A 25,482-nucleotide genomic window follows, 5' to 3' on the forward strand; every position below is an offset into this window, starting at 1 on the left:
CAACACTGATAAAGGGGGTGAGGTCATAAAGCCTCTAACTTATTCTCATAAATACATAAATAAATAACTTAACATTCATCATCAATGTAATACCATCATAACCACCTAGTTCATTCATATATTTTATCACATATAGGGGTCACACACCCGTGTGTCTATCCGTGTGGACAATATTTTATTACATTCAAGTACCAGTTTAAGATATTCAACTAGGCCTTATAGTTTTCACCATTTGTTCATTTCATAGCCATATCAATAACCATCATTTTCTTGTATTTTAGATAAATACATATATCCATACATAAGCATGCAATTCACTATTCTTCCTATCAATCACAATTTCAAATGACAAATTCATGTAAAAGAGCTCAAAATCATTAGCTGTTTAATTTCTGTCACTTAAATTCACATACACATAGTTTATTAACATAACTTGTCAAACACAATCTCTGAATGATGAGATCACATAATTGAGCTCAATTTCACTGTTCAATATGGTTTATCACATAAAATTTGCTTAACACTTACCACAATTTGTCAAATTAGAGAACGTCTTACGGAATTGAGTACTTCGTTTTCTCGATGCCATAGTCCAATTATGGTCTTACACAGAATCACATATCACTTACCGATGCCATATCCCAGATATGGTCTTACACGAAAATCACATAATCACATTTTCACATGTTGCCATGGTCAAACCAAGGTATTTTCCGTCAATTTATCACATATCACTGAACGAAAGTACTCATTCCTGCGTTTTACTCAATTTGATCTTTTAATTCTTCTTTTTTTCTTTTCTTATTCATATACTTGAGTATCGTTTTCAACATTATCGAAATTAGCTCAGTTGAGAAAGCAGTCCTATTTATGAGTAAAACAAATCTCACCAGAGTCGAGAGATATCACACTATCACAGGTTATATAATGGCATGTATTTCCAAACTTCACATATGTTACGTTTGGTCCGAGAACCGACTAAACCGTAGCTCTGATACCACTAAATGTAACACCCCTTACCCGTATCCAACACCGGAATAGGGTACGAGGCATTACCAGAACGCATACACTTGTAAATGTATTTAACCGAGTTATAAAATTTCATCTAAATTAAATACTTCAAAATTATTAACATGCTTTTATAACTTTTCACAATATATCCTCAAAATATTATAATCTTAATAAATATGGCCTATGAGACCCGATACATACTCATGCAAGTCAATGTTTCATTTCCATCTCATTCAAAATATTTATTTCTTTAAATGTATAGTTGAATCACAATCAAATTTCATGTATACAGCTGAACCACAATCAAAGCTCCATGTGTATAATTGCACCAAATCAAAGTTCATGTATCAAATTGCACATTAAATAAAAATCCATGTGTAATTTTAAGATGTATCCCTAATTCAAATATCTAATCTAATCTGATACATTATATCATATAACAAGGTGAACTTACATAGATAGTCTCTCTAAATGATCAATCATGCCATTGGTTCAGTGGCAAATTTGTTGTGTGTGTTTCAAGTTGATTGGGACGAGGTCTAGGGTTTGATTCTTGTGTTTCTAAATTCTTTCCTCCTCAAATATTTTTTCACTCAAGCTTTTTAAAAAGTTTATCCAAAATTTCAATTTTAAATATATGCATAATAAAATAATAAAATATATTTATGTTCAAATTGTATTAAAACATTAACTTAAAATTAAAAAAACAATCCAATTTATTTATGATTTATGCTTAATTAATTCCATCTCTGAGTCTTAACTCAATTGGTATGGAAATTGTTGCCAATGTAGGAAAATATGAGTTCGAGTGCACTAAAACGTATTATCCTCCTCTTTATTTGTTAGGGAGGGGCAATGTATAATTTTAGGCATTGTGTCAAAAAGAACAAATATGATAAGAACCTATAATGAGATTGTTAAAAAAAAAACTTCAGCTTCGATTTTAAAAGTATATTTTTACGTATTTACAAAATTACACTATCTAATTTTTTCATAAATGTAATATTATAGTTTCTTTATTATTTTAACGTATTTCATTTCAGATTATATTTTATTAATTGATATTTTCAATTTTTCTAATTTTGTATGTGTTGATTATGTGATTTAAAATAAATGAAAAATATAACTAGTACAAACATGCTCCCCATTATTAAATATTAAATATATTACTTTGTTAAAATATTTTTTTCATTCAAATTTTCAATTTTAAAATTTAAATTTGAAAATTTTATCTAATTAACTTTAAAATATTTATTAAAACATTAACAATATAATATCTATTTATTTTCAAATTTTACTATAAAATTTTAAAGAAATTGTGGACTTTATTTAAGATATAAACTTAACAATATATACCTGTTAACTTATCAAATATATATTTCTTAAATATACGTAATCATATCATATATTCATATACTAATTTTCTGTTTAAAAATTAGCAAGTAAACGGTACACTAACATTGTGGAAAGGAAAATATTAAAACTATTTAAAGGTGAAAACTTTAAATTATTTTTATCTTAACTTTGTATAGGTAACTACACAAAAATAGTATTGTTCCTATTTTGGTCACTTTAAATATTTTTTGTCAATTTAGTAATTCTAATTAAGATAATTGCTTGACTTGGTTACTTCTATTAAAAAAATTCGTTAATCCACTAATAGATTGTTGATGTGACGCTTTTTTTGCTTTTGACTAAAGCTAGGGACTTATATATAATTAGTCCAAAATACTTTTTTTTGTTTAAATGCAACATGAAAATTTCGATAGTGACATCATCAACATTTGAATCTTCTTTAAGAAAAGGGAATCCAACATGACGATAACGAACCATGATTATGATCCACCCCTTTTCGATGAGTCCACCTGTTCTGCGTAACACTACCGCCACCCTACCACCACCACCAATAGTGTCGCCCATTTCACTATGTATAGCTCACTGAACTCTACGTCATCAACTACTTTGGTCGTGACCTCAAAGTTGATGTCAATCCCTGCCAGTATCTTCAAAAATTCTTGGAAGACTACAAACAAACAAGGGCATAGCCAATTTTTTTTTAGGGGGGTCGGAATTAAATTATATATTTTTACTATAGTAAAAAAATGTAATTTCACCATTTTAATAGCCTATATCATTATAATTTTTAAAGGATTAAATAAAAAATTTATCATTTTTGGGAGGTCAAAGTGCAATTTACCATTTACTAATTTAAAATTTTATAAATTATAAAGGGGCCTAAATGAAAAAGATTTCATTTTAGGGGGGCCCTCCCTCCTCCCCCTTTCCTCCTCCCCTCTCTCCGAACCCTTCCGATCACCCAAAATTGCTCCTTGTGCCACAAGTCCTCAACGCTCACACCACTCCATCGGAGCTCAAGCATGACTATCACTATAATGGAAAGGAAAAGGCTGAGAAATAGAATGCTTGCCAGGTTTGAGAGTTGGCCATCAATGTGAAGCAAGAAATATAAGTAAAATTACCCGCATTAAGTAAAAAATAATAGAATAGATAGTTACTGTTAGTATGATGAATTTCCTTGTGAGAAGACGAATTGTTGGTAATGTACAGTAAGCAATGAGTGGAAGAGATGTAAATGGATAGAGAATAGTGTTGATGCATGCCATCCTTTGAAGACATTTTAGACAATGACCCCCAAAGGCATGCCATAGAGGGCAATGCCTACAAAGGAAATTTTCTACAAATTCAAGAGCCTATCAAATAACCTGGTGCAATCCATCAGATAGGTTGATGGGTGCAGATCTTTTGAATGCAAGCCTTAAGGGCTTGTAGTAAATTGATCTCCATCCTTGACAGTAGAATGGTTGGTGGTGTTATGTTGGCAGGTGGGATCATAGTCATGGTCATAGTTCATTGTCGCTGCATTGGATTCCTTCTTTTTAAAGAGGATTCAAAAATTCATGATGACATCATTGAAATCTTCATGTTGCAAATAAAAAAAAATATTTGGACTAATTATAGAGAGGTCCCCAGCTTTAGTCAAAAGTAAAAAAAAAATGCCACATTAGCAATTTGTTAGTGGATTAACAATTTTTTTAATGGAATTGGCCAATTCAAGTAATTATCTTAATTAGAGTGACTAAATTGACAAAAAAAAGAACATTTAAAGTGACCAAAATAGGAACGACGCGATTTTAGGATGACCTGCGATGTAGTTTACCCTAAAAATAATTAAAGCACTTTACAGTTTTTTTTTAAATTTTCTAATCAAAATTGTATCTAAATACAAATTTCAAATATTTTTTAAAATTATAATTTGAATAAATTATTTCAATAAATATATGAAACAATTGTTTAAAATTAGATGCATATATTTAATTAAAATTTAAGAATATTTGAATAAAAATTAATACGCAAAAAATATTTAAATATTTATTAACTATTTAAAAGTAGCCAAAACAAAAACATTATTATTGAGATACTATTATTATAATAGTAAAAAGTTTTAAAACAGATTATTAAAATTAAAATTTATTTTTAAAATTTGTACTTTTCAATGTACTTAAAAATTGTATTTTAATTATAAAATGTAAAACATGTAGATTCAATTCAAATTTATAAATTTGAATATTAAAAATAAATAATTTAATTATTTTAAAATATTGGAAAAGATTTTAATTTTTAAGATTGAGATCTGTTAATATTTAAATTTGAATATTCAAAAAATATTTAAAAATATTGAAAAAATAGATTTAGTTTAAATATTTAAAATCGGTATATAATATTTCACATCCTTCACATTTAGATCTAATTTTTTAATCTTTTACGTATAAATTAATGTTAAAAATCATGTTTATTTAATTAAAACATTTTAATAAATAAATCAAATATATAACTCAATATATATTTTATAAAAAATATGAATTTTAAATTATACAATTTTAACTATCTTTTCATTTTCAAATTTTAAATAATGTTTTAATTATAAATACATATATTAAAAATTTTAACAAAATATTATATATTATATATTTATATTTAAATATTCAAATTATGTATTCAAAATTTTTACCCAAATTTAACAAATCAATATAATATATTTAAACTAAAAATACACATGTAAAAAAATTAGTATATATTACATAACAATGTACATTTGCATTAACCATTTTTTTTTTGATAAATAACAGAAAGCACCAAGTGCCTTAAATCAACTTACCTTACCTGTACATAAGTAGCGTCTAGTTTATCTTCTAGTAACAATCTCCTAACCTATGAATTAGGAATTTCAATGTTATCTAATTCTGAATTAGAATAGGGGCAATATCGCACCAACCAAACGGCCACCTCATTACCTTTTCCTTGTAACATGTTGGAACTTCACAAGTTGAAAACAACCACATACTTCTTGTATCTTTCGAATGAGTGTCTTTGATGAAATATTCTCTAATTTCTCCTTAACCATCTCCAAAGCATGCAAGCAGTCATTCTCAATAACCACTTTACTATAGCTGTCGGATTGTGCTACTTCTAACCCATGTAAAATTGCCCAAAATTCAAAATTAATTGTGGATCCCCTCCCAATGAATCTTCTAAAGCCATGTATCCAATTTCCATATGAATCTCAAACGACACCATCGATTGTCGATCCATCTGTATTAATTTTCATCCAGCTCGCACTAGATGGCTGCCATTTGCTATGAAAAATTCGACTACCTCTCGTTACACCACACATTTTATTAATGGCAAAACACTCGACACTCCTCATTGCCATCAGCATGGTGAAAAACCCATTTGTTTCTAATTTTCCATAATAACCAACATACGATGGTGTTTACACCACGTTACATTCAACCTTCCCATCTTTCTAAATGACTTGCCATAAAAAAAACAAAATTATCATGTTATTTAAGCAGTTGCTGCTGTTGGTTCAAAAAGAGTGTTCGGGTTTGGAGCTTCAAGGTACAATATAGGTGAGTATCTGGTGGGTCACTATCTTGGCTCCTACATGTGGACTATTCAATTCGAGATATATGATGATAATATCTCGAACAACTGGTAAATGTGTATGCAAAGTAATGTAAAGATTTTGTATGAGTAAGGATGATATTTGTGATGTACTATTTGAGTAAGAAGTTATTTAAGTTTGCTTGCGATATATAATATGAGAAATTAAGAATCAATTAGGTATGTGAAAAAATTTGGCTAAGTAACTTTTGAATAAAACATCTCTTTGTTATGCCTCTAGTAGGGCTGTTATATTGCTAACCAGACTGATAGATCACGATATGAAGATATGCATAAGTACATATGGTAGAGACCCATGGCATTATATTACAATGAAAATACTCATGGTGTTGCCTCTAGTGAGATGAAGATTGGACTAGCAGATCACAACATGAGGATGTGTAAGTCCATGTGGCTAAGACCTATGGCATAATATGATAATGAGAATACTCATGGTAATGCATTCCATAATATGTAAATCAGACTAACAGATCATGACATGAAGATATGTATAAGCCAAAAGGGAGAAATCCATGGCACCTTCTGTGAAAGTCTGTCGGGACAGTAAACACGTGACTCTGTGTGTTGCCCCATAGAACCTTCTATGAAAGCCCACCGAGATAGTAAACACATGATTCTATGTGCTGCCTATGTGACATGATCTGCTAAACTTTAGTGGCATACTCTGTGTAGCCTTTATGGTGAATTCTTCAACATCTATGTGGCGTATTCAGGGATTGTAACACCCAGGTTTAGCAAGTCTAAAGTTTTGGCATATAGTAGTAGAAGAATAGTCTGTTTGGCGAAATGAAATCCACCCAATAACTTATTATAGCATATACATGTGGGCGTATTGTAACCGCCACATCAATGAGTAAAGATTTTTTACAAATATATTTTGTTATGTTAAGGATATGTTTGTGTTATGCGATAAAGAGTAAGTATGGATTGAGTTACTGCCAAGGGTATAATACGTCTGGTTTGTATGGAATACTATGCTAGTTAGATTTAAGTAACATGGTTAGAAATCAACTAGATAGCCTAGCTTGATAATTGTGAATGCAAGGTACTTATTTATATTTCTCTAGGAAATTGTAGGTCATTAAGCAAGAAAATTCTGAAATGTATGACACTTGTTAAATTTCACTAAGTAAGTTGAGTCATATTTATATACGTAAGATGTGTTCTAAAAGAGGTTATTCTTTTCTTCTTCTTCTTCCTTAAGTGGTATTCACCAATTTCTTCCTTAAAATTGAATGTATCTCTTCCTCGATAATCTAGAAGTTATGGTTCTTTAACGATGAGCGGTTATTCCATCTCAAGGTAAGTAATTCAGCTTTGTATGCTAAGTTCTAAATAAGTAAGTTTGTATGTGGTATTTGAACACTAAGTTGTAAGTGCAAGGTTTTGCATGAGGTTGTCAACAATTGAGATAATAACTAAATTGTATTGTATTGTATTGTATTGTATTTTCTGAATTGTATTGTATTTTCTGAATTGTATTGTATTTTCTTCTAAAATTTATTCTAAATTTGGGTCAATGTTATTTTGAGCTTATGGGATTCTGAAATAAAATGATATGGAATTCACATGAATGGTCTATGGACCATCACTAGTATGGGTATTTATGGTATCGAATCAAGTTATGTATGAGTGTGAATTTAATGGTATCCTATTCTACGGCCAAACATATATGTATCCGCCCGTAACAAATGTCTGTGAACTACCGTTTAAGATAATTGTATGTGTTAAAGCATGGGTTGTTAAAAGTGGACTCCGAGGATGTGTTCTATTTAAAAATATATGCTTGTTAAAGAAATGTGGGAAAATATTTGGAAGGATCGCTAGTTAGTTAGTTAGATAAGGAAGATATGATTATGATAAGAGCACGATAGTTGGCGTATAAGTGTATGTTAAAACTGTAGTGATATTAGCCCAAAACAAATGGTCCAAAAGAATGGCTGGTGCGTGGTAATTCATAGAAGAATGGAAAATATCCATTAAGGTATCTTTGTAATGAAGTTCACTAAGTGCTACTGTACTTACAAGGTTTGTTATTGTTAAACAGGTATATAGGATAGACTTTGCCTGAAGAAACAATGCTAGGAATATGTAAATATAGTGTCGAAATAGGCTATTATGCATACAACGGAAAAGTGACATAGTCTAAGATTTACATCATCTTTATATGTCTTTAATAAACTTCGATTTTATAATGATTCATGTCAAGTCTATTGTAACTAATTATTTTAAAATATTTCTCCTGTTTTAGAACGTTAAGTTATTTAGCTAGAATAATAAATAAATATTTATGATAATGAGAAATATTAGACAGTTTTGTTAAATTTGTTAATAATATGTGTATTAACACCCGAGATCCTGACCTAGTAAATCAGGTCGGGTGGAGGGCGTTACAGGGATGCCTACGTGGTAGAATTTGGTTATCCACCTTTGTGGTAAGATCTAGGTAAGTTCTGAGATTTATTCGATAGATAATTCTATGATAAGGATCTGATACATCTGAATGCAACTTGGTTTTTTCAGTCTTGTGATGAAGTTGTGCAACGACCCTATAGTTAGGGGTGTCAGAAAGTACATTCCCGAGACTTCTTTTTCATAAATCAAATTCATAAATATTTTTATTAAATATTTACGAAGTTAGTTGTGTAGTTAATTAGGTTTTGGTTAAGTGAATTCAAATGAATTAAAAGTTATTATAGTATGAGGACTAAATCGCGTGTAGGATAAAAGTTGAATTATAGATTAAAAATTAATTAAAGGACTAATGTAGTAAATATGCATTTACTTTATCTAGTGGACGGCATTAGTGAGTTATGTATATATAAATTGTATGTAAATTATTTTATATATATTATAATAATTATAAGTTAAAAGTATGTATATATGTATTATATAATATATAATATGATAAATAAATATTAAAGTATAATAAAATGAAATAGAAAAGAAAGTGGAATAAAAAAAGAAAGAAAGAAAGACATGCAAATTAAGAAAGAAAAAGAAAGAAGAAGAGAAGGAAGAATGCACGGTCAAGGGTTTCTAAAATTTTAAACTTCAATTGGTTAGTCAATTTAGTCCATTTTCTTGTATTTTTATATTTTTGGGATCCCGACACCTAGGGCTACTCGACCCATATTGTAATTTCAGCATTGATTAAGATTTTAAATGTTGTTATTATTAAATATTTTTAGTATTAGGGATTAAATTGATATATTTTTAAGCTACAAATGAAAAAAAGGATTAAATTGTAGAATAAATATTAAATTTTGAGTAACAGGGACTAAATTGTGAAAAATTCAAAATTTAAGGGTTTAATTGAAGATAGGAATTAAATTTAGCTTAAAGTGAAATTAGTATAAAAATATAGGATTAATTGTGAAGAATAAAAATTAGTCTCAATTTAAGAACTAAATTGGAATTTAAGCAAATGTTGAGTAAAAATTGAAATATTCAATGTGAAATTTAATTGTGTTGTACTGATGTATTTTAATTGTTTTAATTCCGTAGCTAACGTCGTACTGGAATCCTCGACTAAAAAGGGGAAGGATAAAATCGACGTCGAATAGCTCGGAATCCACGATTTTTATTTCTATAAATCCGAACCTAGTTGTTAATTATTGTAATTTGATTTAATGCATATGGTAAGTGATTGAGGTGAGTATTTGACATTTTGATAGTTGATTGAAATGGATTGAATTGGTATATACATTATGAATGTATTGATTTATTTGAATTGAAATGAATATATGTGCAAATATGAGAATTGGATATAGGTTGTATTTGAAATGTGAAATTAAACCCTATTAACTGTATCGGACTGAGTCGGATATAGATGGCATGCCATAGGATAGGAAGAGTTTAGGGATTTCTTTGAATTCATGTCCATGAGGCACTAGGTGCCAATTTTCTTCAGTTTAACTAATGAGACACTGGGTGTCAATTTATATAGCGCTGGGCGCAGTTATTACTTTAGATTTATCCAATGAGGCACTGGGTGTCAAACTAGTGTGTTGGTTGGATCCGTGTATCTGTCAGAGTCTGAGTCGTGTTAAGAGGGGTAAATAAATAATAAAGTTCTATATTTGATATTAAAATGACATAATATGTGTAATGGAAATGAGATATTAGATGGAAAAATGAAATGTGAAATTGTTGTGAACAAAAGAAAAATATGAGTTATGTGCTCATGAATTGAATATGGAATGAGTTGTGCCATTGTATAAATGAAATGTTAATTGATATGTGGAAGCTATTTATATAGATCGTGATGGGAATTTAAATTATTGTTAAAGCCAAATTAAGAATGAAATCATGTGAAAAATTGAATACAATATGGAATGATGCGATAATATGTATGAATTTGAAAGGATGATATCTTGTAATGATATGCTTAGTTATAATTTGATTGAATAATTTGGTTTTAGCATTCATATATTGTTATGTCTTTAATTGTTCGGATTATAGAATTATCACTGAGTTTTACTTAGCGTACGGTTTTATTTTTCGTGCGCAGGTTAGGTACTTCTTTTTTGATTATCGATTCAGCATCTAGCAATGATCCCAATCTCAAATGTGGTGATGTTTATCTTTTTGTGTTGCCATGTACCTAAGATGTCTAGTTGATAGTTATTTTATGGATGAATTATAAATGAAGTTATAAGTGTAATGTTGGTTTGAGTATATAAATGTATGTTTGTGTTTGAAGCCATAATTTGGCATGTTGTTTGAACCAATACTTGTTATGTGTATGTGAATATAAGTCGATGTTTTAGGTGGATATGAGTTAGGCCAAATTGATGGAATTTGGTATGTTTAAAATTTTGGTTTGAATGATGCATTGATGATATGTTTTGATGATATAAATGTGGTACCAATGAGGGTACATTAGTTAGACACCCAGGATGATTGTTTTGACATGTTTTGAGTGTGTTTGATCTTGTTTTGAATAGATTAAATGAATGATTTTTGAGTTTCCTAATGTCCAAGAAAGTAGGAAATGGTAAACTTGTGGTTTAAGGCATATTTTAGGTCCACGGGGCTAGACACATGGGCGTGAGAGGCCATTTTAAGGGTTACATAGCCTACACACGAGCGTATGGCTTGGTCGTGTGACCCAAGTCAATGAGTTACATGGGCACGGACATGGGCTAGGATACGACCGTGTGTCCCTACTTCGAATTCCCACACGGCCTAGACACACAGCCGTGTGACCCCTGTAGTGAAAATTTTCTAACCTTTTCTCAAAATTTTCAAATGTTCCCGATTTAGTCCGAAGTCGTTTTTAAAGGGATTTTAGGCCCTCAAAGGCTTAAATAAGGGACTTTATGCATGTTAATGATGAATTATATTGTGATTTTTGAATTTTTTTGAAATGAATGAATTAGATTATGGTTACTCGGTAATGCTTCGAAACCCTTTTTTGGCAATGGATACGAGTTAGAGGTGTTTCAAATTGAATGAGTCTTAAGGGATGTTACCTGAAACAAAGCATGTATTTGTATTTCTAAATAAGGAATCTTCCATAATACTCTGCCAATATAGGATGTGGGCGTATTTGTAGTTATGAAATGTGTAAGTGTTCGTTGGTCTGAGTTCGTCTACGCTATGTAGCGTTGAAATCTGAGTTATCTGGTATATGACATATCTAAATAGTATCATGTCTTGTTCTGGGGTCTTAGCCATTTTTCAATTTAGGTGCTCTTGTGTTATGTAACGTAGACATTTGGAATTCTTCTAAATGATCTGAAAAGTTTAATCATTAGTATGTGTTTGTTATGGGGTTGAATCAGGATATGATCTGATTGGTAGTCTGATAGTTATCAAACTGAGTATGGGAACCCGCCAAATGTAAGGTCAGTTTGAAAGTATCCACCAAGGAATAGTATCTCTGAACAACCATTCTAGGGAAAAATGTTAAAGGTTTGTTTGAAGACGAAATCCATTGAAAGTGGACTCTGTATAGAAATTCTTTTGAGAAGTACCTTTGTTGTTCTACGAGAAAAGAAGATATATATCTACATCATTTGGTAAGATCTGGAGTCAGTGAAGGTGTGAAGTGAGAGTTGATACATTAAGTATGATAGTTGGCGTATAGGTATATATTAGATATTATGAAAGTATCTGCCAAAGATAGAGATGTCATCCAGAATTTGCAAGTTGAGGAATTCAATTAGAAAGATTTGAAGGTATTATGTGTTAAAAACTCACTAAGTTCACGTGAACTTACAAAGTGTTTGTTCTTGTTTCAGGCCTTACTGTGAGAATAAGTACACCAGGATGGACCAAGCCAGAAATGCGTCTAGGAAATGACGAGTTAAGTTATAATGCATACAAGCCAGTTTAGAAATATGGCGTATAGTACATTATGCTAAGAAAAGTCTGTCTTTAACGAACTTTTGTGTTGTAATGTATTATAATATGTATTCCTGAAAGTTTTCCTTATTTCTTTTGTTTAGACACCTTTCTTAAAATAGTATGAAGTATGTTGAAAAGGATTATAAGCAAACTAGTTAAAAATTATGCTAAGTGTGTTTATATTGTAACATCCAATATTTAGACTTGGTGATTTGGGTCGGGTTAAGGGTGTTACATGTCGTCCCACCTTATAGCATAAGGGGCTTTTGGACGTCTTCCATATTGGGTCCAATTACAAGTACTTCCTAGGCTTTTAACCCAATACATTATAATTTGATCCAACCTAATATTTGTTTTTTTATTTCCCAAAAATAAACTTCAATGTATCTCCAATTAAATAATTTTCTCAAACTAATACTATTTCCGTTAAAATCATGAGGACTTTACGGAAAAGAATTTATAAGAAAATATATTTAATACTTCTGCATTCAATGACTCACTATGACCAAATGATTGATTTCCATTTACAAACTTTATTTAATTCAAAAAACATAAATTCTTTTTCAATTATTTTCATTTTTAATTTTCATTTTGGAGAAAATCATAATTATTTCCAAATGTTACCTATTTCTCCGTTTCACCATAATTATTCATTTAGGCTCATTTCATTCAACATGGAATTCATTTATGGTTTCAACAAGCTAGCGAAAGGACCAATTGGACATATACAATTGAGGCTCAAATGATTTATAATTAAGTTTCGACTTTTCGCCTATTAATTATAAACTAATTTCGTCACAAAGTCATTCAACTATAGTATCATGACTGAGCTCTCTCAAACGTCATACCATTACAAAAGCAACTTGATTAGTGCTCGTCCAATGACCTTATCATTAGTGTGTTACCCTCATAAGATATTTTTAATCTCTTTGGGATAAATCTATTCTCCTAATATGATCCCATTTCATTTCATGCTAACCATTACATCTTTCTTCATGACAAGTCAATTACTATCAAATAATAATTAAGTCATTCATCACAAAAATGAAAGACTCGTGGCCAGGCTTACTCTCATCAACCATGTAATGCCAAGGAAAGGATATCATTTACCAATGTCTCAGGCAATGAATTCCATTATTGTGAATGACGCTACATACTGCAAAATTCATATACCCAATGCACCAGCTTTCGATTCCTTATCTATTTGAACTCAGGCTTTTACTTATATCAAAGCATACGAGTCACACATACATAGTCTATCATCCACCTAAGATTTAATTATGTCGCACTATGGACGTCAAAAGTGAATAAATTCATATATAGATCCAAGATCTATTCTTCTTAGGTCCAGTTCGATGTACTGCCAGTCCAATCAGTCACATCTATGTCTCTATCTTTTGGGAGTCACCCACCCCGATGCCTAAGACAAAATATCTCCCCAATTGGACTTGATAGACAACATATTAGTCTTTCAATCAGTTTGCTCATTTTCGATTAGACTAAGGACATGTTTAGGTTTGTCTACTAATATAAGTTGTCTTTTCGTATTACAATCTGACCACGTAATACCACTTATTATTAGTTTAAACATTAGACAACCAATTAGTAACATTTACTTCCATTTTTCTTTGCGTGAAAATATAATATGAGGACAGTCATAAAAAGCATATTAATGTAATCAATGAATTTGTTTTATTAATCAATCTGTTCGAAAAAAATTAAAAGTTTACAAATGAATATAATACACTTAGGACACCGGATCCAACATATAGAAGTATTAGTTATAAATTATAGCATGAATATGATATTTATCTCATGTTGAAATTGTTCATGGAAGAGTTGATTGGTAATGATTAAAATTATGATAGTTTATTTTGTTATATATGTGCTAATATTAAGAAAAGAATTTACAAAGAAAATGATTAGTTATCAATTATGCATATATGTATAAATCTAATGTACTAAAATAAAGTGTATGGCAAAGATTAATACACTAGAGGTGTCCATGCGCAGGGTCGGGCCGAACAGAAAACTATCATAATTTTGCCCAAACTCGGCCCAGATAAAAGTACATTAGATGAAGTCGAATATTCTAAGCTTAACTCATGATTTGGTTATCATGCTTAGCTGCCAGGACGATGAAAGCTATGGTGTTCGAAAAAGTTAAGCTGGTAAGGTGAAGAAGCATCAGATGAGTTTTTATACTCCATCATTGGAATATTGTGTGGCTGACATGATTCTGTAATGATGCACGAATTTTGCTAACTTCGAATGCCAAGCATGCATAAAATTTTTTGATATGTATAGTATCCTCCACGTAGTTCCATATGCATGAAATACCTAGAAATCCATGTTTAAAGGGATAGCGTACTCCATGCTAGTATATAACTAAAATGCGTGTATTGCATGATCATAACAGTGGGGTACAACAGAAAATTATTGACGGGATAGATGAAGATAGGAAATGGAAATGGGGATTTTTTGTTAGATACCTCCATATGGTGTTACTATGTGCAAACTGTAATGAGTGAAGCTTTGGGCCTTGTAGAGGGGACACTGCAGTGTTCGAACATTAATGTTAGGAATGAAAAAAATGGATGAATGGATGGAGGAATAGGGAAATTGGAATTCCATTAATATTTTTCCATCTAGGATTGCTGGGAGCAAAATGTGATGTGTGAAGCTTGGGCCTTGCGTTGGGGACACTTTGGTGTTCAAGCATCAAAGTAAAATGTGAAAAGAAATGATATCGATTGGTAATTTGGGAAGACACCATGATCAAGGTATTTAGGTTCCATAGATTACCACCACGACGATGGTCAATAGGCTCTATGGGGTGACACTGCAACGGTGGTAGAGTCCTTCGAGGCGACACCTCCAAGAGGTTTAAGGTGTAAGACTATAGATTGGCTATGGAGACCAATGAAGTTTGTTAGGCATTAAACATGGGGTTATATGGTGTAAGACCGTAGCTAGGCTTTGGAAACTAGTATAGTACATCGGGACAATAAACATGAGATAGTCCACCGAGATAACAAACATGGGGTAGTTCACCTAGATAGTAAACACGGTAGTCCACCAGGACACTAAAATAGGATATTCTTCCAAGATGAGAACTGGGGGAAGTCACGCGGACGAAGGAAAAAGGAAATTCAAAAAAAAGTGTAAGTGTTGATGAAATGATGGTTACCCAGTGGAAGTAGTTTTCCAGAAACAACAATCTTGAAAGCTGGTAAGGCATACGGGAGGTAACTTAGGAAGAATCAATCATAAGAAATGACGCACTACTGGTTATTGGTGTACAAAAAAACAAAAGAAGGTTTAATCGAGGATCACTAATAAGGATTTGCCATTAAGATTCTCCAAAGGGTGCTCAGGGAACCCACCATGCTGGTGGTTGATCGAGAGTACGTCGCCTAGTCTATAAGGAAATGAGGGTTTAGTTAGAACCCAATGTTAGATAGAGTCACCAAAAAAGGAAATATTGGGAGATAGATTTGTCTGTGAGGACCATTCTTCTTTAAGTGGAAACAATTGAGGAATTACTAGTCTAATGGCTAGTTTCGTGGGAAATTAGCAAGTAAGGGAAATTGTGAACTCAGATGGTCACTCTGGTGACAATCTGCTGAGTACAGTAGGCCGAAACGGTCCATAGTAGAAGTTGTGATACGTTTAAGAGCAAGGTAGCGCAAATAAGACAGGTTATAAGGATGAATTCAAACCTTATTTAACCCAAGTGAGACTTAGTTCGCCAGAGTGGCGTGGGCCCTTGCTAGATACCCATCGGCTAAAATGAAAGAAAGTCCTTCAAGACTACGAGAAGAGAAAGGAGTCCGCTAAGCGCTAACTAGGTGTGGAATGTTCACCAAAGTGGACATAACCAGAAGGGCCACTAAGAACGTAGGCCAGAGGATCACCTTATAAGCATATGGTGGGAAAAAGAATCCACACTAGGTAGGGATGAAAGAAAGAATCTAAGTGTAATGCCCTCAACCCGACCTGATTCACCGGGTCTAAATCTCGAGTGTTACTACAGATAATACTTAACAAAATATTCAAAATCGTATACATACACTCATTACTCAAAACATTTTTTGTAACATCCCAAATCCGGTCTAAACGTTATGACCGAATCTGGTAATGTCACATTGTAACACCCCTTACCCATATTCGACGCCGGAATAGGGTACGAGGCATTACCAGAACACATACACTTATAAACATGTTAAACTGAGTTATAAAATTTCATTCAAATTTAAACTCTTCAAATTTTTAACATGCTTTTATAAATCTTCACGTTATAACTTCAAAATACTATATTTGTAACAAATAGGGCTTCTAAGACCCAATACATACTTATGCAATTCAATACTTCATTTCCATTTCATTTAATTCACGATTCTCATGTTCACGATTCAATTCAATTTCTCAATCCAATATACATTTCAATACCACAATAATTCATTTAATTCAAATAATATCATTTGCAATTTCCATTTAATTCACGTACAATTCAATTTCATTAAGTTCAATACTAATACATATTTATCGTTTAACTTAACGTCCCCTTTTTGCATCATTTTACACTTCAAGCATGAACCTAGTATTTCATTTTCTTTCCACTCCCGTTTCCTATGCATATCACACAAGATATAAACATTACACTCAACCATAGTCGCACTCTAGTCTTTTTGAAGACTAACCACATGATAAACCATTTTAATAAAGATTACAAACTTTAAACCTTACCACCCTTTTATGATCACAAGCATATTTCCATCTAGACATTTACCATCTCAATGCATAATTTTATAAATTTAATGTGGCATACTCCAGCCACAACTTGGCCAAAGCCTAAGCATACACACCAAACATGCTAGCCAAATAAACATATAATATAAGCATTATAAGCATGGATAAGCACCATATTTATTTATGTATCAAACTTATCAACATGATTTAATTCATAAATCATTTCTGACATTTCTACATACCAAATCATATACCAAGTATACCACAAACACATACTATGAAACTTTATTTTCTCACATGAACTTTAACTATAACTAATAATGCACAATTATAAACATCATTTATTTTCAATCGTTTATCGATTATAATCGAGCATATGGCCAATTATACACAAATAATTCATATGTTCTTCCAATTTTCCTCCTCCTCCTCTCCATTCCACATCCTTAATGTGTATAACACACTTAAACAACATTAACTACAATTTTACTATTCATTCACATGTATATTCTAAGCTGTCTATTCGAGTCAGAGTCACTAAATTATTTTTACCTGGAGATACAAAACTCCAAATTAAGATCCATAAATTTCCCCTGAAACTAGATTCATATATCTTCTTCCCATAAAAGTTTCAGAATTTTTGGTTTAGCAAAATAGAACATTTTATTCTTTAAAGTTTTCCCTGTTTCACTGCTCGATAGTTCTGACCTCTCTTCACAAAAAATTAATCATCTCATTGTACAGAATTCGGATATTGTTTCTGTTTGTTTCTCTTGAAAATAAATTAATTGATGATTCTAAAAATATAAACTTTATACCATAATTATTTTTGTAATTTTTTTTACAATTTTCCAAAGTCAAAATAGAGGATTCTGAACTCATTCTGACTCTGTATAACTAAACTTCAAATATCTCAAAATATATAACTCTTTTCCTTGCTCTGTTTCTTTTATGTGAAAAATAGACTCATTTAGCTTCAATTTCATATATTATTTAGCCTCTAATTCAATCTCCACCATTTTTTGTGATTTTTCAAAGTCACACAACTGTTGCTGTCTAAACTATTTTATTGCTAAATGTACTCTTTCATAATTTCACTATTTCACTTTCAATCACAATTCAATTCAAAATTCACTTTTCCATTTCTAAGCCAATATTCAATTCAATTCCACACATATATTCATTATTCAATTACACTTAGTCAATTTCTTGATGAACACTTCGGAATAATAACAGATACTCAGTGATTCAGCACATAGCAACCACCTTATTAATCAATGATGTCTGGTGGAATCAGCACATAGCAACCACCTTACTAATCAATGATGTTTAGTTCACATAGTAGCCTGCACATAGTACTACACATGCGACCTATCATTCCGGTACACATAGTATCCTGCACATAGTACTACACACGTGACCGAAACTATCTGGTACGCATAGTAGCCTGCACATAGTACTACACATGCGACCTATCATTCCGGTACACGTAGTAGCCTGCACATAGTACTACACACGTAACCATCACTTTCACTTTTACATAGTGGCCTACACACAATCTGTGTCACACATGTCATCATTTCTGTCACTTCATTCGCATCCCTTTTTATTCCAAAGGTTTATTCGAGAATTTTTCACTTTTTCTCACTTTTCTTTTTATCGATCAATTTCAATTTCTCGTCTTGCTTGATTTATAACAATACATTTACCTTATATAACCTTCACAGTATTCATTCCAGTCCAAAAATTATATTTTGGCAAAATTATATTTTTGCCCCTAAAGTTTCAATTATGATTTTTCCCCTAGGCTCGTAAAATAATTTTTATTCAATTTCCTTGCATTTTAGGCCTACCTGAACCATTTTCATAACTATAGCAGTCCACAATACTCACTTATTCACACACTTGTGACATATTTTATAACTTTTACAAATTAATCCTTTTAGGCATTTTCATCGAAAATTACTTAGTACAAATCGTTTATCACACTCCAAACATTTATATTCTTCTATAAAACATCAAAATACATGCATATCATTCATGGGTAAATTTTTAAACACAAACCCTATTTCAAAACAATGGTAAAAATAGGTAAATCTTGTTACGAGGATTTCAAAATTGTAAAAATCATTAAAAACAGGGATAGAACGGACTTACAATCGAGATTGGAAGCTTGAAAAACCCTATTCATGGTTTCTCCAAGCAATTTTCGGCCTAGGGGTTGAAGATGGACAAAACTTGGCTTTTAAGTTTGTTTTTAATTCATTTTAATAACTAAATGACCAAAATGCCTTTAATGAAAAACTTTGGAAACATGCCTAACCATACCCATTTTTGTCCACCAACTTAACCAATGGTCTAATTACCATATAAAGACCCCCAATTTAAAATTTCATAACAATTGGTCACCTCTAACATATAGAACTCAACTTTTGAACTTTTTACAATTTAGTCCTTTTGACTAAACTGAGTGCCCAAACGTCAAAATTTTCGAAAGAAATTTTCATGAAATCATTTTGTGAAATCGTAGACCATAAAAATATAATGAAAATAATTTTTTTTCTCGTCGAATTTGTGGTCCCGAAACCACTATTCCGACTAGCCCCAAATTCGGGCTATTACATTTTTCGTTATCATTTCATTTAAAGACTTAATATCAAAGAAACAAAGGAAAGTATTTTAGAAATAAAATATTAAATCAGACCAATTACAGCTCATTACAATACAAACAATTATTAAAGTCTGACTCTTAGGTTATGATACTACAATACACCACTTTTTCACTATATGCATAATAACCCACTTCATCACTACCTTGGCGTGCTCCTGGCCCATTCTCTTACCATATCACCTGAAACAATAACAAACATTGTAAGTTAAAGAGAACTTAGTGAGTTTTAATACAAAATACTTGGAGACGCTCTTAGTTTCATTTCTCATATCAAAGGTTTGGTTTCATTATTTTTGGGCGAACACGTTCATAATCTTGGTCTCGTTCAAAAGCCAACTACCATACTTAGCAAACTAGCTCTCTCTTATCTACTTGATTGACTTATAATTCTTCCAAAACATTCTATAAATTTCCTTTCTCTCTTGAGACTACAGAAGTAATTTTCCTAAGAATATGTCTTCAGGGTCTACTCATTCAAACCATCTTTTTATACATAAAATTATTTTAGAATGGTTAATCACGGATACTGTTCATTAATAGATACATATACACTTGGTGGATACTCACGTAGATTTGAATACCATCAGTTTACTAATCAGATTATATTCTTGTTTGGTACCCTACAAGCTCACACTGATAATGAACTATACAGGTCATCCAGATAAATTCCACACAATCTTTATTACAAAACTTCATATACTCAGAAATACAATAACTCAGGTTCCATAAGATTTTAAAAGAAGATATGATACTGTTCAGATATGGTGGATACTAGATACTCAAATTTCAGCACTATATAACATAGAAAAACTCAAATTGACATCTCCTTATCTTTTTTCATAACTATGAACACTCTCATATTCAACATTAATAGATTACCATGACGGATACCCTTTTCAACTTGCAAATACACATTTCTTTTTCAATAATTTCTTTTAAAAAAAACTTATTCGATTACTTCTGAAATCCAATTCAACCAAATTAATCTTCGAACGTATCCTAACTTTACTAGAGAAACGTCTATCATAGAATACTTATAATTTATCAAGATCTTACGTTAAGGGCGAATAATCCCATTCTACCATATAGACTTATTAGAGTACACCACAAGGGCCAAATAGAATACACCACAAGGGCAACATATAGAATCACGTGTTTACTGTCCCGACAGACTTTCACAGAAGGTGCCATGGGGTTCTCCTTCATGGACTTACGCATAAGTTCATGTATCGAGATCTAACCATTCAATCTACGTATTATAGAAGGCTACACCATGAGCATTCATTAAATTATGTATTGCCATGGGTCTCAGCGACATGGATCTGCATACTTTAATGTACCGTGATATGCCAGTCTAGTCTTAATCTTTCTGGAGGCTACACCATGAATGTTTTCATATCATACGATGCCATGAGTCTCAACCCCATGGTCTTACACTTGTTTTCATATCATGATCTACTAGTCTGGTTAGCAATATATTTGCTCTACTAGAGGCATCATAAAGGGACATTTCTCAGCATTCACTTAACCGGGTTTGTTCGTATTCCTGACTGATTCATACTTTCCGTATATCAAACTTTACCTGCATGCCCACCAATCAACATTCTATTTAAAAAAACTTTATACATATCATTACGACACATATCTCATCTCTACTATACTCATATACTTACAAATTGTCATAGATATCATCATCTTTTTATATATATACTTCTACTAGAACATTTCACATATAAGAGTCAGGGTGGAGGCTCACCTGATACTCATCTACAATAGTTCAAACTTCCATACATAGACACCCTTCGCGAACTAGTAGAAACAACCAGAGATGGAATGATCACTGATTAAACTAAGAGCCTTAGCTTCTAACTTAGGGAGGAAGAGATACAATTAGACTTAAGAAAAAGAATCAGAGAGTAACATATCCAAGAGAGACGATCCTTTTTATAGAACCCTTCTCACACATATAAATATAACCCATCCTATTTAGTGGAACTTAACAAGTGTCACATATTTTAGAATTTTTCTTTCTTAATGGCTTATAGATTCGAGAGAAACATAAATGAGAATCTTGCATTATAGATATCAGACCAGTCTATCCAGCTGGTTCCTAATCAAGTCATTTACAACCTAACTAGCACATTACTGTAGACAGACAAGGCATACTATGCCTTTAGCATTAACCCTTACCATAATTACCTTTCCACTCAACAAAATATTTCTCTTTAGATAACAAAATAATCTGAATAATCAATTACTTACATGATGGTTGCTATATGCCCACAGATATGAGCTGAAAGAAATAATTGGGCAGATCACACTTTGCCAAACAAATTATTTTACTAGAATACATCTAAATCTTGGACCCACTAGACTTGGGATGTGACACCAACTAAAGGAAGGACAAAGTCCATAGAAATGAGGAGTCGTCCAAGGAACCTTTGATTAAGTTCAAAAGGGTGATAGGGTGTTTCAAGGGAAGATTGCTTAGTGATCTATTTGCCAATGGATAAGTTCAAAAATAAATCAGAAACTGTCGAGTCAGATTGAGAGAAATTTATCTGCACAACCAGAGAGTTAATTGCATTTAGTTATTTTATTTTATTACCCCTACGAGACAGGTCTAAGTACAAGTGTTCCAGTTAGGAGACTCATGTGTTCCTTTGGGACTTACAGAGGTTTGACCTATGGTTGCAAGATTTGTAGAATAAGGAACTCGAGGAGGGACCAAGCCAAACCACGTTAGATCAAGGAGCTCCGTTAGTATAGTGTCATGCGTAGAAATGAGGTACTATAAGAGGCATCGCCTCGGGGTCCATTACATTGTATCTAAGTAGATTCTCTAGAATTAGAAATTTCGAGATAGTTAACTCTAATTAAAGTTTTTGTTGTAAGACTAATTGCTGATAAGTAAGAAAATCTATATTGAACATAGTCAAGCTTAAATTTGGTGAATCAGATCGGGTCCATTTGTGACTCCCCATACCTAGGTTTGGAGATTGGGTCGAGTGAAGGTGTTATAAGTATTTTGGAAAATCCATTTAATACTTAGAGATTAAACACTCACTATTTTTTGGCAGAGTAACGATATCTTAAAGTTGTATTTTTTATCGCTACCTATGTTATCTATTTATATGGAGAAGAAGTAAAAGCCTTATTGAATTATTGAAGTATATTTCAATAGAAAAACATACTCTTAGTCTAACTAGGAGTAGGTGGGGTCACAATCCTAGTTAAACAAACTAGGGTGCGCCATCCATTTCTTAAACATGAGGGGATTTTAGGTCTCTCCCATATCGAGACAAATTATTAGTTTTTAGACTTTTAACCTAGTAATTTATAATTCGATCCAACTCGATATTTCTTTTTCTATTTCCAAAAATAAACATCTTCAATTAATTTCTCAATTAAAGAATTTTCTCAACCCAATTCTAATTCCATTAAAATCATGATGACTTTATCGTAAAAGAATCTATGATAAAATATATTTAATAGTTTTACACTCAACAGATTTACAATAACCAAAATGATTTATTTTCAATTTCAAACTTCATTTAATTGAAAACTATAAATTCATTTCTAGGTCATTTTTATATTGGAGAAAACCACAATCATTTCCAAATGTTTCCCATTTCTCAAATTTTACCATTTCTATCGATTTCTGTTCATTTAATTCAACATGCAATTCATTTTTGGTTTGAACGAGCTAGCGGAGGGATCGATTGGACATATGCAATTAAGGATCAAATTATTTATAATTAAGTTACAACTTTTCATCTATTAATTATAAACTCACATAGTTACAAAGTCATTCCACTATAGTATCGTGACTGAGCTCTCCTTGAAGACATACCATTATAAAAGCAACTCTATTAGTGCTCGTCCAATGACCTTCTCATTAGATATCTTTAATCTCTTTGGGATAATTTTTTTTCTCCCGAATGATCCTATTTTATCTCATGAGAACCACTACATCTTCTTTCATGAAAATTCAATTACAATCAAATAATAATCAATTCATTCATCACAAAGATGAAAGACTTGTGGCCACGCTTACTCTCATCAACCATGTAATGCCAATGAGAGGATATCATTTAACCATGTCTTGGGCAATGAATTCTATTATTGTGAATTAAGCTACATACTGCAAAATTCGTATACCCAATGCACCAGCTTTCGGTTCTTTATCTATTTGAACACAGGCTTTTACTTACATCAAAGTATACGGGTCACACATACATAGTCTATCATCCATTTATGATTTAAGTATGTCGCACTATGGATGTCATAAGTGAATAAATCCATAAATAGATCCAGGATCTATTCTTCTTGGGTCCAGTTCGATGTACATTTAGTCCAGTCAGTCACATCTATGTCACTATCTTTTGGGAGTCATCCACTCCGATGCCCAAGACAAAGTATCTCCCCAATTGGACTTGATAGACGACATATTAGTCTTTCAATCAGTTTGCTCATTTTCGATTAGACTAAGGATATGTTTAGATTCATCTACTAATATGTGTTGTCTGTCACATCCCAAAAATTAGATTAGTAGAACCGGGTTAGTAAATCGGGGGTCAGTGAACCAAAAATCGTAATTAGGTTAGATAATTAAAATAATTAGGAATAAATAAAAGAAAACGTTATAATAATTAGAATTAAAATTTTAATTTTAGAAATTAAAATTGAGTGTTTAGGAATTAATTTGGTTAAAATATATTTTTAAAATAAGATTGGATTTGAAAATAATTGAGAAATTGTGTTTAATTGAAAAACAAGGATCTATTTGGAAAATGGAGGAAATTAGAGGTGTTTAAATGGACAATTTGTAATGCCCCAAATTTGATCCAATAAATAAGACCCAGATCTTGGGTGTTACCACTCTAGTACAAACATAGGCTCAATCTACTTGTACAAATTTCAATAAATACAACTTACATACTGCCTAAATTGAAACATATGTGATTATACATCAGTTAATAATAATTGTAGTACTAGGTAAATTAATTAGAAGGAAATTCTAACTAATCTCATAGCTTATTTACAACATTCCAATACATAAACTTTTGTGCAAAGCTATTGACTGCATTCATGCTACCAACTTGTTCTATATGCATAATAGCCCAATATGCCACGCCCTTGGCGTAGTCTTGGCATCGCCCCACCTGGTATAGACCTATCCCATTTTACCTGTAACAAAATACACGAAGGTAAGTTCATAAGAACTTAGTGAGATAAACACTAATTACCTGGTTCATGTTTGCATATCGAATCTAAAATTTCAAATAGCCATCTTTTATGCTTATCTTTCATCTTGTCTCTTGGTAAATAATTTTCTAAAGCTCCGTTCATCATGCCATAATTGTCGTATCCTACTCTGAGCTCATGTATTACCCTTCTCGTCTTCATTACATCACTCACATTCGTCGTTATGAAGTTTCATGATTCCTTGCCAATTTATTTTCCAGAGGCCCATACAGACAACCACAATTATTCTTGAATGCATACTCTAAGTCATTGTTCCTTTGATAATTCATGATTGATCACATATACAAATGGTAGATATATCTTTCAATTATTCTATTTGAATCCTCCTTAAAAGTCCCCGCTTCCTTTATATATCCAATTGCACTTGTAAACCATGTTATTTACGCCAAAACCATTTGATATAGAGTCTGCCACTAAAATTCTCATCCTTACACACCAAG

General features: G+C 31.8%; 1 protein-coding gene across 1 annotated transcript; it reads right to left on the reverse strand.

Annotated features, from left to right (window-relative positions):
• Positions 1-2,891: 2,891 nt before the first annotated feature.
• LOC128039937 (cellulose synthase A catalytic subunit 8 [UDP-forming]-like) lies at positions 2,892-25,032 on the reverse strand. Its single transcript, XM_052628877.1, is given in 5 exon segments — positions 2,892-3,044; positions 3,305-3,463; positions 3,540-3,817; positions 24,877-24,964; positions 25,024-25,032. Coding segments are annotated over 5 exon segments (687 nt in total).
• Between the last annotated feature and the right edge of the window lie 450 nt (positions 25,033-25,482).

This window comes from Gossypium raimondii, chromosome 3 (assembly GCF_025698545.1).
Source record: "Gossypium raimondii isolate GPD5lz chromosome 3, ASM2569854v1, whole genome shotgun sequence".
Taxonomy (NCBI): domain Eukaryota; kingdom Viridiplantae; phylum Streptophyta; class Magnoliopsida; order Malvales; family Malvaceae; genus Gossypium; species Gossypium raimondii.